The 18,245-nt window shown below is 45.5% G+C and overlaps 1 protein-coding gene and 1 long non-coding RNA gene across 2 annotated transcripts in view; both read left to right on the forward strand.

Moving 5' to 3' along the window:
- Positions 1-7,564: 7,564 nt before the first annotated feature.
- LOC146758215 (syncytin-2-like) lies at positions 7,565-12,807 on the forward strand. The gene is given in 5 exon segments (XM_085517279.1): positions 7,565-7,639; positions 8,149-8,207; positions 9,023-9,522; positions 10,051-10,242; positions 12,707-12,807. Coding segments are annotated over 5 exon segments (927 nt in total).
- Positions 12,808-13,819: 1,012 nt separating this feature from the next.
- Positions 13,820-18,245, forward strand: part of LOC146758216 (uncharacterized) — a 233,032-nt gene continuing 228,606 nt past the window's right edge. Inside the window, exon 1 of the long non-coding RNA XR_014934945.1 lies at positions 13,820-13,852. This is a non-coding gene — a long non-coding RNA (uncharacterized LOC146758216). The remainder of the gene's footprint in view (positions 13,853-18,245) is intronic.

Consider the following 18,245-nt stretch of genomic DNA (forward strand, 5'->3'; position numbering starts at 1 on the left):
TCTGCCCCAAGGTGAGAAGGCTCTGCATGGCAGGGTGCATGGGATGGTCTGGGCAGCTGCCTGGAGCGGTGTGCACCCCCAGGTCTTTGGAACTTCATCTCCGAGCAACTGCAGGATCCTGAGAAACTGGTAGAATATTGGGGGCAGGTCTGCTGTGGCCCTGGTAATCCTAAAGAGACACACATGACTGCAGTGTGCCAGATTCAGAGAGCTGGATCTGCTGACAATGCTGCAGCCTCTGCAACTCCTGGCACAGACTCTGCAGCAGTTCCATGTTTTTGCCACATGTCCTGCAGTTGCTCCATGCTCTGGAAAGATCCCGCTGTGTCATGGTTTAATAATTTTGTATTTTTGCTATCAGTATTCCACACCATAACATCATGTAAAGCATGAATATTTTTACTGAATCTGCAACTTACAGAAGAAGACTACATCTCCCAGAGAACAACACAATAGGTCACGGGACCTAGACTCTATATTAACTCGGTCGCAGACTAGACTGAGGTCTTTCGAGTTCTGGCGTATCAGGGGAGTGTGTGGGAGCCTTCGCCGTTTCACCTAGAGTTACAGTAGGTCTCTCGGTTTTGGGACTCATTCTCTCTCCTATTTTGCTTGATTCGTTAGCCCAATTTCAATTATATTGTATTATATTGTGTTATCCTGTATTTCTATATAGTATTTGGTAAATAAATGTGCCTCCTTAGATCATTGCCGCTGTTTTCTTTTCCTAATTAACTTTTTCCTTTCGGCCTAGGGCCCCTGTGGGGCCCATGGCCCCCTGTCACAGACGCAGGTGGATTTTCATTCAGACCGTGACAGATTTTTGTGGAGAATGCGGGCAAATTGAGTTGCTGTTTTTCTGGTTTTTTTTTCCCCTTCTGTTGCTCTTTTAGCTTTTAACAGAGCTACGAGTTTTTTTCCTGTTAAGGAGCTATCTTAGGTTTGCGATTCTGCACCTGCGAGCTTGACCTTGAAAGTCCAGGCGGACTGCCAGTACTCTGATATATTTTATAAACACTGCTGAGCTTTGTTTTCTTTTACTTTTTTCCTCACTATTGAAGGAAAAAAAGAAAAAAAAAATATTTTCTCTTGTAAATTTGTTTTACAAGGGACTGCGTGCCATTGGTTCTTTTTTTTGAGATGCTCCAAACATATTGGATCATGTTTAAGCTAGCCACTTTTTCCTATGGAGCTATAGGAATGTATAATGGATTGAAAGCATGGTTAGCAATGCTTACTTCGTATCTGCATACAGCTCCAGAGGTAGCAACTAATGCAACTAATTATACAGAAATGGTGTTTTTTGAGCGTGCTCCTCCTTCTTTCTATGCATCCTTTATGCAGTTTTTGAATGATCAGTGGGCCACACTCTTAATCTCCCTGATCTTACTGTTAATTATTGTAATAATCTCACTCAGTATCTGGATTTATAACATCCGGAGGAAGTCTTCCCTAGAACCAGAGAATACTGAGTGGCAGGGAGTGTGGAGAGGCTTTGGAGAGATTCTCAAAGGACAGACATCTTCAGTGTCATGGAGCTTTACTCCTGAACACTTGAAGAATCCTGAGAGTTTGATCGCATATTTGAGGCAGGAATGTTGTGGCTCAAGCAGATCTCAGGAGGCACAAATGATCTGGGGCCTAGCTAATGTTTATCGGGCCTTATTCAATACCATTCCTGAGAGGGAAGTTTTTGAAGCTGAGAGAGAGAGTCTCAGGGCCGAGAATGAGAGTCATAGAGCTGAGAGAAAAGACCTCCTGTATCAACGAGACTCATTCTGGTATGAGAAGGAGAGTCTTAGAGCTGAGGGAGAAAGACTTAGGGCTGAGAAGGTAGAGAGAGAAAAAGCTTTTGAAGCTGAGAGAAAAGATCTCCTGTACCAACGGGACTCATTCTGGTATGAGAAAGAGAATCTTAGAGCTGAGGGAGAAAGACTTTGGGCTGAGAAGGTAGAGAGAGAAAAAGCTTTTGAAGATCAGAGAATAGATCTCCTATATCAAAGAGACACCTTTTGGTATGAGGGAGAGGCTCTCCGAAATGAGAAAAGCTCCCTGCAATTCAACTCGACACTCTCCAGTCCGAGCTCAGTGCCCTCCCGTCCGTGCACAACAGTCTCCAGTCTGAGCACAATGCCCTCCGGTCTGAGCATCATGCCCTTCAGTCTTAGTACAACACTCTCCGGGCCAGGCACATCGCCCTCAAGTCCAAGTATAATGCTCTCCAGTCTGAGCACAACACCTTCCAATCCGAGTGCCTCGCTCTCCAGTCCAAACACGATGCCCTTCAATCTGAGTGCGTCAATCTCCAGTTCAAGCATGACGCTATTGACTCTTTGTACACTGACATCATGACCGACTACAATGCCCTCAAAGCCAATCATAACACCCTCCGGTCTTTGTATGATGACCTCCAGATCGGGCATGACACTCTCCAGTCTGACCACAAAGACCTCCAGTCCAGGTATGACACTCTCCAGGCAGAGCACAATGCCCTCCAGTGCAAGCACGACACTCTCCAGTCTGAGCACGATGCCCTCCAGTCTAGTTATAACGTCCTCAGGGAAGAATGCAGGGGAAGGAGTTAGAAGAGCGAAGGGAGTTAGTAGAGCAGGACTCAGGAGAGCAGGGGGACTCAGGAGGTCAGGGGGAGTCAGAAGACCAGAGGAAGTTGGAGGAGCAGAGGATGTTAGAGGAGTATAAGAAGATGTTAGAGGAACAGAAGAAGTTAGAGGAGCAGAGGAAGTTAGGAGAGAGGAAAAAAAAGGAGGGTTACCTGGAGGAAATAATACAAGAGTCAGAGTCAGAAGAAGAGGAGCCAAAAGCCAGATTTTCTTTACGAGAATTTCTCGAGTCCAAACTTAGAGATGGGGCAGCCTCATCAACACAGTTGCCACCATCAACACCTGGGACTCTTGATAGAGCAAAAGGCGAGCAAAGTATTACGACCATTATTGATCGATCTTTTAAACTGAGTGAAATTCGAGATCTAAGAAAGGATTTCACATGTCAGCCAAAAGAAAATATGGTCACTTGGTTACTTCGCTGCTGGGACAATGGTGCCAACAGTGCGTGGCTCGATGGCAGTGAAGCTCGGCAACTGGGTAGCATTTCCAGGGACTCAAGTGTGGACAGAGGTATTGGCACATGCCAGAATCAGTCCTACACCCTCTGGAAGCGGATGTTGATAGCGGTAAGAGATAGATTCCCCTTTAAACGGGACTTGGAGCCTGAGAAAAAGAAATGGACTGATATAGAGAAAGGTATCCAGTTTTTGAGAGAAAGCGCTCTGTTGGAAATGCTATAAAGTCCCCACTTCAGTCGTAACGATCCAAACCAATTACATGATCCTGAAACTGTCCGTGTTCCACGACAAATGTGGCGTGACTTTAAAAGTCAGCTCCAGAAAATCATGCCAGTGCACTTGCATTAGTATATGGTAAAGGGGAAAGGAAACCCCTTGTGAATGAACTAATTAGCAGACTTCAGGAACTTGAATTATTTATAAGCGCTACAGAAGTTAATCTGTATACTTCAGCCATTGTCAAAATAGTGGAAAGATTAAACAAAATGGAGGGAACACAAAGTGATATTATTGACATATTGGCTAACGTGCCTGATGTAGATGAATCCACGGTGGTACCAGATGATGGAAAACAGGATTTCCACGATCGCCTATTGAGAAAGCTAAACAAAATGAGTTCCTCTCGACCTGTATCATCGAAAATCTCAACCATAAAAAAGAGACGTCCTCGTATTCAAGCAAATGACAACCATAAGACACCTCGTATTCAAGCAAATGACAACAATAAGACTACACGTCTTGCCTTGTTGTTTTTCCTCTGTAGTCATGGGGAGGACATGAAGAAGTGGTGTAATTCATCCACTTCTGCACTTCAGGCACGAGTGAAAGAATTACAATGCAAAACAACCACCAGGGTGAACTCTTCCAAGAAGGGGAGAGTTCCAGTTGCTGCAAGCCACCGAGGTAAACAATAGAGGGGCCCTGCCCCCAGCCAGGGGGGGGAAAGGGACAATAGAGTATATTGGACTGTGTGGATTAAGTGGCCTGGCACATCTCAACCACAAAAATATAAAGCCTTGGTGGACACTGGTGCACAATGCACCCTAATGCCCTCAAGTCACCAAGGGACACAACCAATATATATCCATGGAGTGACTGGGGGTTCCCAAGAATTGACTATGTTGGAGGCCGAAATAAGCCTCACTGGTAAAAACTGGCAAAGGCACCCTATTGTGACTGGTCCAGAGGCTCCATGTATACTGGGAATCGATTACCTTAGGATGGGATATTTTAAGGATCCCAAGGGGTATCGATGGGCCTTTGGGATAGCTGCTGTTAACACAAACAGTGTTAGGCAGCTGTCAGCTTTACCTGGTCTGTCTGATGATCCTTCTGCTGTGGGGTTGCTCCAGGTAAAAAACCAAGAGGTACCAATTGTCACCAAAGTGGTTCACAGAGGACAGTACCGCAGCAATAGGGACTCATTGCTCCCCATTCACAAGCTAATTCGCCAATTAGAGATTCAGGGAGTGATCAGCAAAACTCACTCGCCTTTTAACAGCCCCATATGGCCAGTGCGTAAAACCAGTGGGGAATGGAGGCTGATGGTAGATTACCGTGGCCTGAATGAAGTCACACCTCCATTAAGTGCTGTATGAATGACTCCAGTATGAATTGGAGTCAAAAGAAGCTAGGTGATATGCCACCACTGACATTGCTAATGCCTTCTTTTCCATCCCATTGGCTGCAAAATGTAGGCCACAGTTTGCTTTTACCTGGAGTGGTATTCAGTATACCTGGAACCGTTTACCTCAAGGGTGGAAGCACAGCCCAACAATTTGCCATGGATTGATCCAAGCTGTCTTGGAACAGGGTAATGCTCCTGAGCACTTGCAGTATATTGATGATATTGTAGTGTAGGGCCATACAGCAGCAGAGGTTTTCAAGAAAGGGAAACAAATAATCCAAATTCTTTTGCAAGCTGGTTTTGCCATTAAGCGCAGCAAGGTGAAGGGGCCTGCCCAGGAAATCCAGTTCCTAGGTATAAAATGGCAAGATGGACATCGTCACATCCCAGCAGATGTGATTGACAAAATCACTGCATGTCTCCGCCCACCGACAAGACAGAGACCCAATCTTTTCTGGGAGTAGTGGGCTTTTGGAGAATGCATGTCCCAAACTACAGCCACATAGTGAGCCCCCTCTATCAGGTAACATGGAAAAAGAATAATTTCTCATGGGGTCCTGAGCAGCAGCAGGCTTTTGAGCAGATAAAACAAGAGATAGCCTGTGCCGTGGCCTTGGGGCCAGTATGGATGAGACAGGATGTGAAGAACATCCTCTACACTGCTGCTGGAGAGAAAGGTTCCACCTGGAGTTTGTGGCAAAGAGCCTCAGGAGAGACCCAAGGCCAACCCCTGGGATTTTGGAGTCGAGCATATAAAGGGTCTGAGGAGCGCTACACTCCAACTGAGAAGGAGATCTTAGCCGTGTATGAGGGGGTTCGGGCTGCTTCTGAAGTAGTTGGGACAGAGGTTCAGCTTCTTCTAGCACCTCGCTTGCCAGTAATAAACTGGATGTTTAAAGGACAGGTTCCCTCCACCCATCATGCTACTGATGCCACTTGGAGTAAGTGGATTTCATTAATTACTCAACGAGCTTGAATGGGAAAACTCAGCCGTCCTGGAATTCTAGAAGTGATCATGGACTGGCCTGAGAGTAAAAAAATTGAAACACCACCTACAGAAGAGGTATCACGTGGTAGAGAGGCACCACCATTCAATGAGCTACCAGAAAACGGAAAGAAATTTGTCCTATTCACAGACGGATCATGTTGTATTGTAGGGAAGCATCGCTGATGGAAAGCTGCTGTATGGAGCCCCACACGACAAGTTGCAGAGGCCACTGAAGGTAAAGGAGAATCAAGTCAATTTGCAGAGGTAAAGGCTGTTCAGCTGGCTTTAGATGTGGCTGAACGGTAGAGGTGGCCAATGCTTCATCTTTATACTGATTCATGGATGGTGGCAAATGCCTTATGGGGGTGCTTGCAGCAGTATACCTTATATATTACCAAATCAAGAGGAATTGCAAAACGAGTTTTAGTTCAAAAATTTGGACCTTATGAGCGGCCTGTCTCCTATTACTCACAGTCATTAGATCCCGTTGTGAGGGGAACTCCCTATTGCATTCGGGCTGTGGCTGCAGTGGCAGAACTTACCGAGAAAGTCCGGACCATTGTCTTGGGACATCCCCTGGTTGTAAAGGTTCCACATGAAGTAGAAATCTTGCTTAAAAGGTATGCAGAAAAATCCCTTTCTCCACAGCGCGCTCACCGCTACAAAGTCATTTTGCTCCTGGCTGATAATATCACTTTAGAACGATCAAAACCTTTGAATCCAGCCACCTTACTCCCTGATTCAACTGGAGAACAAAATAAACACGACTGTGTGCAGGTGATTCACTCAGTCTCACGACCGAGGGAAGACTTAAAAGATGAACCATTAACAGAGCCTGAGTTAAACTTGTTTACTGACTGTTCTAGCTATTACATTGCAGGAAAGTGATACACCGGATTTGCTGTAACAACTGAGACGACTGTTCTACTAGCAGAATCTCTCCCAAGCGGGTTGGGAGCACAAGGAGCAGAACTTATTGCGCTCTGTAGAGCAGCACCATTAGCACGCAGCAAGAAGGTAAATATATACACAGACTCAAAGTATGCTTTCAGAATTTGTCATGCTATTGGCATGCTCTGGAGAGAGTGAGGCTTTCTGACCTCTGCAGGAAAAACAATAGCTCACGGTGAGCTAATACATGACCTATTACTGGCTATACAAGAACCACGAGAGATTGCTGTAGTTTACATACCTGCACACAGCTCTAAAAAACATGCGTTAGCAAAGGGAAACCAACTTGCAGATGCGTCAGCTAGAGCAGCTGCTGTGCACCCTAATTTTAGTGTTCCTATTATGACTGTACAGACTATACCACTGCTATCGGACCCTAAGACACTTTATACAGAAATGAATAAAGAGGAACTGGAGGTGTGGTTGCGTATGGGAGCTGTTCATAAAGATGGGATTTGGATGATTGGTGAGAAACCTATGATACCACATAAATATTTGCTAACTTTGGTAAGGTGGTATCATGAAAGAAGCCATGGCGGTCCAGGAAATATTGCAAATCAGATTGATCGTTTATGGATAGCACTGGGAGTATATGCGGCAGCAAGACGAATTGGTGCAGGATGTGAAATATGTCAAAAGTATGGGATAACCAGACCCAGGATGGAAGAAGGGAAGAGACCTCCAGCTGAATATCCTTTTCAGAAACTTCAAATTTACTTTGCTGAAATGCCACCAGTATTGGGATTTAAATATATGTTAGTTATTGTGGATCATTTGTCTGGCTGGGTGGAAGCATTTCCTACATGAAAGAATGATACAAAAACTGATTAAAATTCTGTTACGAGACTTAATTCCAAGGTACAGCGTCCCATAAGAAGTAGACTCAGACAGGGGAATACATTTTGTTTCCTCAATGATGGCCGAATTGTCAAAGACACTGGGAATTACTATGGCAGCGCATACAACGTATCATCCACAGTCGTCCGGAAAGGTAGAGAGAATGAATAGGACTATTAAAGATAGATTAGGCAAGTAATGTCACATACAGGACTCAAATGGCCAGATGCATTACCTTCAGTCTTATGGGATTTGAGAACATCCCCTAGGGTGCCTCTAAAAATTAGTCCAGCTGAGGTTTTATTTGGGAGAGTAGTGGCAGTACCAGGAACGTATGTCTCAGCAAAAACTACACTTTTGGAAGGGGAAGAGAATATTACTCAATATTTGTTGTATTTACAAGATTATTTTAAGCGAATTCAGCAATATGCTTATTGTTATCAAGGATTACCAAGAGATGTTAAAGTACATGATATTATTCCAGGAGATATGGTAATGGTGAAAGTGTTTAAACAGAAACATTAAATGGAGCCCAAATGGGAAGGGCCCTATTGTGTGTTGTTAACTTCTCTTTATGCTATTAAGGTCAAGGGTAAAGAGGCATGGATCCATCATACTCATGTGAAAAAGGTCTCTGCATCCTTTTCTTCCTCATCTGCATAGCCTCAGGACATCGGTATCAGTATGAATTCTCCTATCGTGACATTTTGTCTGGACATCAGGTAACTCTAAAAACGAAAGAGGTTTCTACGACTCAGCATGAATTCATCATAGAAGGAGAAAGAAATACTGACTTATTACAACTCAGCAATGTCCAAACCCCTTTTGGAACATTTCTATGGTATACCCCGGTATTACTCGAGCTAATTTTAGTTTTTGCATTAGAGCACGATTTTCTTATCCTTCATACCCCCAGAGTACCTCCTTCTCGGCTCCGAGCAGTATGGGCTAACCATAATATTAATTTTAGAGAACCAAGCAGTGGTACTGGAATCTGGTGTGTGGGTATGCTCCCCGGCTTCAACAATTTGTGCTGTCATAAATTCTCCATTGCGTACCCTCGCGACGGGTTTAAATTAGTTCATACACATTGGCAAGAGGTTAAATGGGGACCTATGTCCTGGCGTGACACAGGTAGATATGCTCAGCAGATGAGACACCGAAGGTCTTTACGGCCACATGTCTCTTATGAATTAGGCCACTATCGCTATTGGACAGATAATTCTCATGTATCAATAATGCAATCGTTAGCCCAGAATCTAAATGTCAGTGATTGTTGGATTTGTTCAGCCTTACCTAGATCAGTAGCACATGGAGTAAATTTGATTGGTATCCCTATCCATGTTAATACTACTATTGGTCATATTTTGAATAAAACAATATTAAGAAGTAATTTTACCACCCATGCTTTATCATTGGCTCATACATGATTGGAGAACAATACTTATATTCATTGTGTTGAAAATCGTGATTCTACTGGAACCTATTTGGGGAATTGGACTTTACGATGTGATAATCTCACTGCTGTTAAAAACAGAAATCAATTAATTTTGAGTCTCCCAGGAGCCTATTGGCTGTGTGGAGAACATGCATACAAAATTTTACCCAAAAAGTGGCGAGGAAGATGCACTTTAGGCCTAGTTGTACCCGATATGGAGATCATTCCCAGAGAAATAAATGGAACGTTATGGCATAGGTCTTTTTATGCACGTACTAAAAGAACTATTTTAAATCCTTTAATTGAACGACCGACAGGATTCCATGCATTTGTGCGTTGGTTTATACCTGGTTTAGGTGTTAGTGAACTGGAAAGAGCAATACTGAATGTGTCAGGGGAGGTGGAGAAGTTAGCTAATGCTACGGCTTATGGCTTACTAACTATACAAGGCGAGCTTGCAAACTTATCTAAAGTAGTTTTGCAAAATAGAATGGCACTAGATATGCTTTTAGCTTTGCAAGGGGGAGTGTGTACTGTATTGAATGCTAGTTGCTGTATGTATGTTGATCAAACTGGAGAACTGTGTCCAGGTGTGGAGCCCTCAGTACAAAAAAGATATGGAGATTTTGGAAAGGGTCCAGAGGAGGGCCACAAAGATGATCAGGGGGCTGGAGCACCTCCCCTATGAGGACAGGCTGAGGGAGTTGGGTTTGTTCAGCCTGGAGAAGAGAAGGTTGCGGGGTGACCTCATTGCAGCATTTCAGTACCTGAAGGGAACTTACTCCCAGGAGGGGAGTAAACTCTTCGAAAGGGCTGATAATAGCAGGACTAGGGGAAATGGTTTTAAGTTGAAGGAGGGAAGATTTAGGTTGGATGTTAGGGGTAAGTTCTTTACTAGAAGGGTGGTTAGGTCCTGGAACAGGCTGCCCAGTGAGGTTGTGGATGCCCCGTCCTTGGAGGTGTTCAAGACCAGGTTGGACGGGGCCCTGGGCAACCTGATCTAGTAAATGTGTATGTTTGGTGGCCCTGCTAGGCAGGGGGGTTGGAACTACATGATCCTTGAGGTCCCTTCCAACCCGGGTAATTCTGTGTGTGATTCTGTGTGTAATTATTAACTGATGTTGGAAAAATATGGGAAGTAAGTAAGACGATGCAAGAAATACAAAAGGACAATACTTGATGGGGTTTTTCTGAAACATGGCATTGGCTGACATCCTGGTTGCCAAATCTTTCTAATATTGCTAAGAAAATTATCTTGATTATAACTGTTGCAATTGTTCTTATTGTTATTGTTTATGCACTAATACAATGCTGTATGCGTATGGGGTCTGCTTTAGCTGTAAAGGCACCACCACCACCTAAGATAGTTTTTGGTAGATATCAATAAAATACTTGGGAAAGTAGCAATTAGAAAAGGGGGGACTGTTAGGGAAAATGCTAAATTTCTCAACCAATATGCTACTCGTGTATCCCCTGTATAGCCCTGAACCATGACCCATGTAGGGGTGTTAGAGTATTGTGAAGTTATGAAACAGCAGAGGTAGACAATGATAGTGCTGACATTGCTATTTAGTAGTTAATAAGTTAAAATGTATAGTTTAACCATAAGACAGATGGAATGGACTGGTCTAGCTTGGATGGCTTGGATGAAAGAAGATAATGAATTTTTGGACGAGTTCAAAAGAAGAGTAACACGTGAAGCATGAAGCCTGGGCCTAGGATGAAACACAGTGAGAAAGAAGGACTGAAGATATATTGATTAATCACGAGAAATGAATAACATAAATGATGTAATGTTTACCTGATCATATAAATATAGGACGTCTGTAAAGCTTGATGGTCATTCACTAGGAGTGACCCAAGCTCTGTATGCATGTTTCACCTGAGCACTGAGCTTGTTAACAAAATCAACCCTGGAGTACCCACAAGTTCGAGTCTCGACCTGGTTCCTTTCTGCAACAATTCTGCATTCCATCTCAGACATTCAGATCATGACATAAAGTGTCATCTGGGGGACCAGGGCCATCACCTACGCAGGATGTGCTGCACAGGTTTTTTTTGTGGTTTTTTTTTTTTTTTTTTTTTTTTTTTTTTTGGTTTTTTGGTTGTTTTGTTTTGTTTTTTTTTTTCATGTCAGCAGAGTATGCCTTTCTCTTGATCATGTCCTATGACCGCTACGTTGCCATCTGCAAGCCCCTGCACTAAGGGACCTTGATGGACAACAGAGCTTGTGCCACCATGGCAGCAGCTGCCTGGGGCGCTGGGGTACTCAATTCCCTGCTGCACACTGCCAGTACGTTTTCACTGCCTCTCTGCCATGGGAACATTGTGAACCAGTTTTTCTGTGAAATCCCCCAGATCCTCAAACTCTCCTGCTCAGCATCCTACCTCAGGGAAGTTGTGGTTATCATTTTTAATTCCTGTTTAGCCTTTGGGTGTTTTGGTTTCATAGTTGTGTCCTATTTGCAGATCTTCATGGTCATGCTGAGGATGACCTCTGAGCAGGGACGGCACAAAGCCTTCTCTACGTACCTCCCACACCTGGCCGTGGTCTCCCTCTTTCTCAGCACTGCCTTTTTTGCCTATCTGAAGCCCCCGTCTGATTTCTCCCCATCCATGGACATGATGGTGGCAGTTCTGTACTCAGTGGTGCCTCCAGCACTGAACCCCATCATCTACAGCATGAGGAACCAGGAAGTCAAGGATGCAGTGAGGAAAGTGATGACCAGGTGTGTTTCAAAAACATTGAAGTGCGTATCTTTTGGAATTCATGACATATAATGCAGCTTTTTACTGATGCAGACTCTTTGTTTTGTTTTGATCAGTTTTTATAAGCGTAGTGTTTTAAATCTTATTCTTATTTTAAAACACTGTAATGCTTTTCACTGAAATGTTATTATTCAAATTAATTCTTCTTCAGTTTGTACCTTTGTAGTGTAGCCCAGACACACTGTACATAATGAACCAAGCTCTCTGTGAATCCTAACAGAATAAAGGACATGCAGTTACTCCGTCTGTCCTCCTTCTTGTGAGACATTTCTGCATCTGCTGGGGTCGGATGTTCTCAGAAACGTACAGTCCAGCAGGAAGCCCATGGCTGATCATCAAACTGTGTGCTGACTTCAGCCTGCAACAGCTGACAGGACATCCCTGGGCTCCGGGCCGGGGTCTGTGCTTCCAGGCTCACATCTGTCAGTGCCTCTGAGAGGCCAGCAGCAGCAGCTGGTTTGCACGTTGGTTGTCAGGTCCCCTCTTCCTCATTCCCTGTGAGATTCTGAGGAGATGTTCTTGGATATGGGTTATCATGTCTGAAGTTTCCAAGCTTCCTTCAGGGCTTTTTTTAATTTTGTACACAGAGGTGTTCACTGCCTCCAGGATGGTTTGTGGTAGAGGAATTCTGCACAAAGGTCTGATAAAAGTTACCCATCGCCTACAGGAGCCATTCTTGGAGCATTGGCTGGTAGGTAGAAAGCTGCCCTTAATGAAATGACTGACATGAGGAGGTTGGGAGAAGCCTGGAGAACAGAGATGAGAGACTGAGGGGAGGGAAGAGGAGCCTATGTGCTGTGCACATTACCGTCTGCACCAGCAATGGTGACCCACTGTTACCACTGCTGAAACACACCTCCCATTGCCTCACTCTGCTCACATCCACTGTTTGGTCTTCAGAAACATTCAACAAAAATTGGTGAATATCAACAAGTGCCATTTTTTCCACTTGGAGGAATTCAATGGCACACCATTGCTTCATGTGCACTTCATTGTCATATGCCATTCTGTCAGGCTACCACTGTGCTGCCATCTTTCACACGGCAGCAACACGTAATGAGATGTTGGTGGGAAGATTCAACCTCTACAGCCACATCTCCTACATCCGCTTCTGATGTTACGGCCCAGGTAATACAAGAGGGGGCATTACTATTGAAGCAGATCTTATCTGAGTTAACAGCTGGACGGCCTGAAAGGTCATTTCTCTCCCTGAGAGGTCTGGCTGCGCTCAGTCCATGCCAAGGGCGACTGCCAAGCTCCCAAGCACTTGGGGAGTACGAGGGGCTGTGGGAGGATAAATGCAGACCTTGTTTCTTTCAGCCTCTCCAGCTCCTGGACCACAGAGGAATGTGGAGGCAGCTGTGCTCAGCCTCATGATACTCCTTGCTTACCTGTGCTGCACAGTGGAAGCTCAGGTGAAGCATCCGTGTGGGTTGTGGGCTGAGGCTGGAGGTTATTGGCCATAGGGGTCACCACTGCATGTCTCTCTCACTCTCTCCTGCTCCTCCCTCCACAGCCACTTGTGCAAGTGCCAGACTTGGAAGTTGCTGTGGTGAGTGCCCAGGCAGCCACTCTGATTGTGCCCAAGGGCGGCCTTGCAGGGAGCTATGCAGGAGCAGATGGGGTCTGTTCCTGCCTGGAAGAGGCCACCCCTCTACTTGGCACAGCCAAATTGCTTCAATTTGCACTCATCTTTTCTCTAGGTCCCCTAAATCCCATCTCTTGGTGGCTCAAAATGCTCTCTTTGGAACCCCATATCCCATCCTTTTGGCACCAGCAGATCTCCTTTCTTCAGCAACCTAATTCTCATCTCTTTAGATCCCCAACCCTCTGTGTTTCTTTTTCCCTTATTCTCCTCTCTTTGAGATCCCTGCTTCTCTCTATTTGGCACCCCCAAGTCTGTTGGCACCTCTATTCCACTCCTTTGGGTCCCCCAATCCCCTGCCCTGTCCCTATGTCCAACCCCAGCCCTGGGTTCCTCCATGGGCTGAGGCGCACACAGACCTTGGCAGCCATGGGGGTGGGGACAGCCCTGGGACCAACCAGACTGCTTGGATGGGATCACCCTATGATCCCCCAGACTCACAGTTCCCTCATGGCTTCCCCACGGCTTTTCTTCCCCAGGTGCCACCACCTGTTGCTGTTGCCCTTCCTGGATGGGTGACTTGGGTGATTCTAGTGCAAGGATGGGGCTAGGTTGTGTTGCTGTTCTCTCGGTTTCCCTGGGATTTGGGAACACCTCTGCAGCCCCAAGGCTGCTGTTGGACTCCCTCCAGATGTGGGTGGGTAATGGGCAGAGTAAGGAGGCAACAAGTGGTAGTTGGGTCTGAGCAGGCTAAAGTGCCATGCCTTGGCCACTGACTGGCAGTGGCCACCTCAAAGTGCTGGGAGGCTTCCCTAGCTCCATGCCATGCACACCATGTCCTGCATGCCTTTGGGCTTCCCCACCCTCTCTCATTATCTGCTCCAAAATCCTAAAGGAGGAGCTCTTCTTGATGCCATGCAGCCCCATTACCCACCCTCAGCTCTCTCTCAACTCCTTCATACAGTTTCTTCTAAACCCTTTACCCTTTGGTCCACCTCTGCATGGACACATGCGACTACATCAACATCTTTTTATCCCCCTTCTTATTGCAGCCACTTGTCCCTCCTTTGGGTCTGCTTTAGTCCCCTTGTGTCAGTGCCCCTACCCCCTACCCCATCACCCAGAGGAAGGTCTGCATATCCCCTCCCATGGACACGTCATATCTCCTAACTGATGACCAGTGACACCCTCTCTTGATCAGTGAAGTCTTCTGATGGTTACTAAACATCTCTGACAATCAGTGGAGCTCTCTGTTATGGATTTTGTAAAAAGTAAAAATAAATGCATTCTTCAAAAGCAAACTTCACCCAGAAAAGACCATGTTTCTTTCTAGCTAGTGGGTGGAAACACAGCCCAACCATTTGCCATGGGTTGGTCCAAACTGTACTAGAACGGGGTGTTGCTCCTGAGCACCTGCAGTACATTCATGACGTGGTTGTGTGGGGCGACATAGCAGAAGAAGCTTTCACAAAAGGAGAGCAAATAATCCAAACTCTTCCAAAAGTTGGTTTTGCTATAAAGCAAAGCAAAGTGAAATAACCTGTCAGGAATTTCAGTTCCTAGCTATAAAGTGGCAAGATGGACGTAGTCACATCCCTACAGATGTGATCGACAAAATCACTCTCATGTCTCCACACACTTACAAGAAAGAGGCATGGTCTTATCTGGGCATATTGGGCTTTTGGAGAATGCATGTTCTACTATGGATCCATAGTGAGCCCCATTTTTCAGTTGCTGTAGAAGAAAAATGATTATACACGAGGCCCCAAGCAGCAGCAGGCTTTTGAACAGACTTAATAGAAGATAGCCCGTGCCGTGGCCCCGGAGCCAATACAGATGGGACAGGATGTAAAGAACATCCTCTACACTGCTGCTGGAGAGAAAGGTCCCACTTGGAGTTTGTGGCAAAGAGCCTCAGGAGAGACCCGAGGCCTGATGGTGGCATGGATGGTGGCAAATGCCTTATGGGGGTGGTAAAAGCACTGGGAACAAAGTAACTGTCAGTGGAGGGGTGAACCTATTTGGGCTGCTGAACTGTGGGAAGACATTGCTGCCAGAACAAAAGATAAAGTTGTAAAGTGTGCCCTGGTAACATAGTGGTAGGAATGCTGTGTTGCAACACTGGAGGGCCCGGGTTCGAATCCCCCCTGTGGCACAAGTGGTAGAAGTGCCGTTCTGCTACACAGGGGCTCGAATCCCAGGGGTTGGACACGATGATCTCTAAGGTCCCTTCCAACTCTCACGAGACTGTGATACTGTGATACTGTAAAGGTGCACTGTGTGGATGCTCACATGCCCAAGAGTTGGGCTACTGAAGAACAATAAAAAAACCATCAGGTAGATCGAGCTGCCAGAATTAAGGTGGCTCAAATAGACTTGGACTGGAAGAACAAGGGTGAATTGTTTCTAGCTCGATGGGCCCATTAGACCTCAGGCCATCAAGGAAGAGATGCGACATATGAGTAGGCTAGAGACCAAGGGGCGAACTTAACTATGAATGTTATTGTGCAGATTATTCATGACTGTGAAACATGTGCCATAATTAAGCAAGCCAAGAGGATTAAAACTTCTCTGGGAGGAACAGTGTTGGCAAAAGTATAAATATGGGGAGGCGTGGCAGATTGATGATATCACCTTGCCACAATCTCTCAGTGCTGTTATGTGCTTACTATGGTGGAGGCAACCACTGGGTGGCTTGAAAAATATGCAGTACCCCATGCTACCACTCTAAACACCATATTGGGTCTTTAGAAATAAGTCCTGTCATGACATGGCAACCCAGAGTGAACTGAGTCTGATCATGGGACACATTTCAAAAAATCCCTCATAAATACTTGGGCCAAAAATCATGGCATTGAGTGGATTTATCATAACCCATACCATGAACCAACTTCTGGTAAAACTGAATGATACAATGGGTTGTTGAAAACTATGTTGAAAGCAGTGGGTGGTGGAACACTTAAACACAGGGAGAAGCATTTGACAGAAGCCACTTGGTTGGTCAATACTAGAGGATCTGTCAGTCATGATGGTCCTAGACAATCCAGCCCCCTTCATACTGTAGAGGGAGATAAGTTCGCTGTAGTACATGTAAAGAACATGCTGGAAAAAGCTGTTTGGGTCCTTCCAGCCTCTGGAAAGGGCAAACCTCTCCTTGGAACTGTTTGTGCCCAGGGAGATGGGTGCACCTGGCAGGTGGTGCAGAACTATGGTGATGTTCAGTGTGTACCACAAGGGAATCTGATGTTGGGGGAGTGCAGTCAGTAATTCTATGTATATATATGTATATAGACCTGTGTGTTTAATGCATTTTAATTATTGTTCATTTGTATATAGATATGTTTTCTAAGCATGATGTAGTGATGTAGAATAAGAGGTGGAATGTCATGGTTTTCTAATTATTCCTATTGGTATTCCACATATCATATTTAGTAAATAAGTTTTCCTTTTTATGTCATTGACACTGCTCTGTTTGTTTCCTTGAGCCTAGCTCCCATTTCCCTACCCCTTTCCCTTTTCCCTTCCCATCTGTTGGGGACAAGGGGACCCACAGGCCTACTGCCCCCCTGTCATGGACATAGATTGATTTAGATAACTCCATGACAGGGCTGAAAAAATAGCCAAACTTGACAGAGCTGTTCACATTACTGACTACTGACTGCTGTCCTGGAGTGCAGCTGTTGAGACAACAGGACTGTTGTGAGACACACAAGAACTTCAGGCCTGCACAAATGCAAGGGCTTGAGAGCACTGTGGCAGTGTATAGAGAGCAGCAAAGAAAACAGCACATTGTACAGCTGTCCATGGTTGTACCTCCCCCAGACACACATAGGTAGGAAGAGAGAAGAGCTAAGGAAAAGTCTATTTTTAAAGCTTTTTTATTTATCTCTTAAACTATTCAGAAAATCGGGTTCCATGTTTTCATGAGCTCTTGGACTGAGAAAATGGAAATATTATTGGAAAGAAGTAGTGAAATAAAGTGCAACAGTTTTTGCAGGTTACTCTATCATAAGCAATCAAAAAATCTAATTAGCCTAAAACAGAAAGAACCATCACAGAGAATTGTGTGGTGAAAATGTGCTCTCTATGGAAGCTGGAATAGTTCATATTGTAACACCTTCCTGAGAGCATGCCTGATCTCCCTGTTCCTCATGCTGTAGATAATAGGGTTCAGTGTTGGAGGAACCACTGAGTACAGAAGTGCCACCATCAGATCCAGAAGTGGGGAAGAAGTGGAGAGGGGCTTCAGGTAGGCAAAAAAGGCAGTGTTGAGAAACAGGGAGACCACGGCCAGGTGAGGGAGGCATGTGGAGAAGGCTTTGTGCCTTACCTGCTCAGAGGGCATCCTTAGCACGGCAAGGAAGATTTGCACATAGGACACAACTATGAAAACAAAGCACCCAAAGGCTAAACTTAGACTAAAAATGATAATCACAACTTCCCTGAGGTAGGAGGCTGAGCAGGAGAGTTTGAGGATCTGGGGGATTTCACAGAAAAACTGGTTTACCACATTCCCATGGCAGAGAGCCAGTGAAAACGTACTGGCAGTGTGCAGCACGGAACTGAGAACCCCAGCACCCCAGGCAGCTGCTGCCATGGTGGCACAAGTTCTGCTGTCCATCAGAGTCCCGTTGTGCAGGGGCATGCAGATGGCAACATAGCGGTCATAGGACATGATGGGGAGAAGGAAATACTCTGCTGAGATGAAGAAGACAAAGAAAAAGAGCTGTGCAGCCCATCCTGTGTAGGAGATGGCCCTGGTGTCCCAGAGGGCGTTGGCCATGGCTTTGGGGAGAGTGGTAGAGATGCAGCCCAGGTCGAGGAGGGCCAGGTTGAGGAGGAAGAAGTACATGGGGGTGTGCAGGCGGCGGTCGCAGGCTACGGCTGTGCTGATGAGGCCGTTGCCCAGGAGGGCAGCCAGGTAGATGCCCAGCAAGAGCCAGAAGTGCAGGAGCTGCAGCTGCCACG

The sequence above is a fragment of the Coturnix japonica genome, chromosome 16, assembly GCF_054131305.1.
Source record: "Coturnix japonica strain WE chromosome 16, WE-NBRP24, whole genome shotgun sequence".
NCBI lineage: Eukaryota > Metazoa > Chordata > Aves > Galliformes > Phasianidae > Coturnix > Coturnix japonica.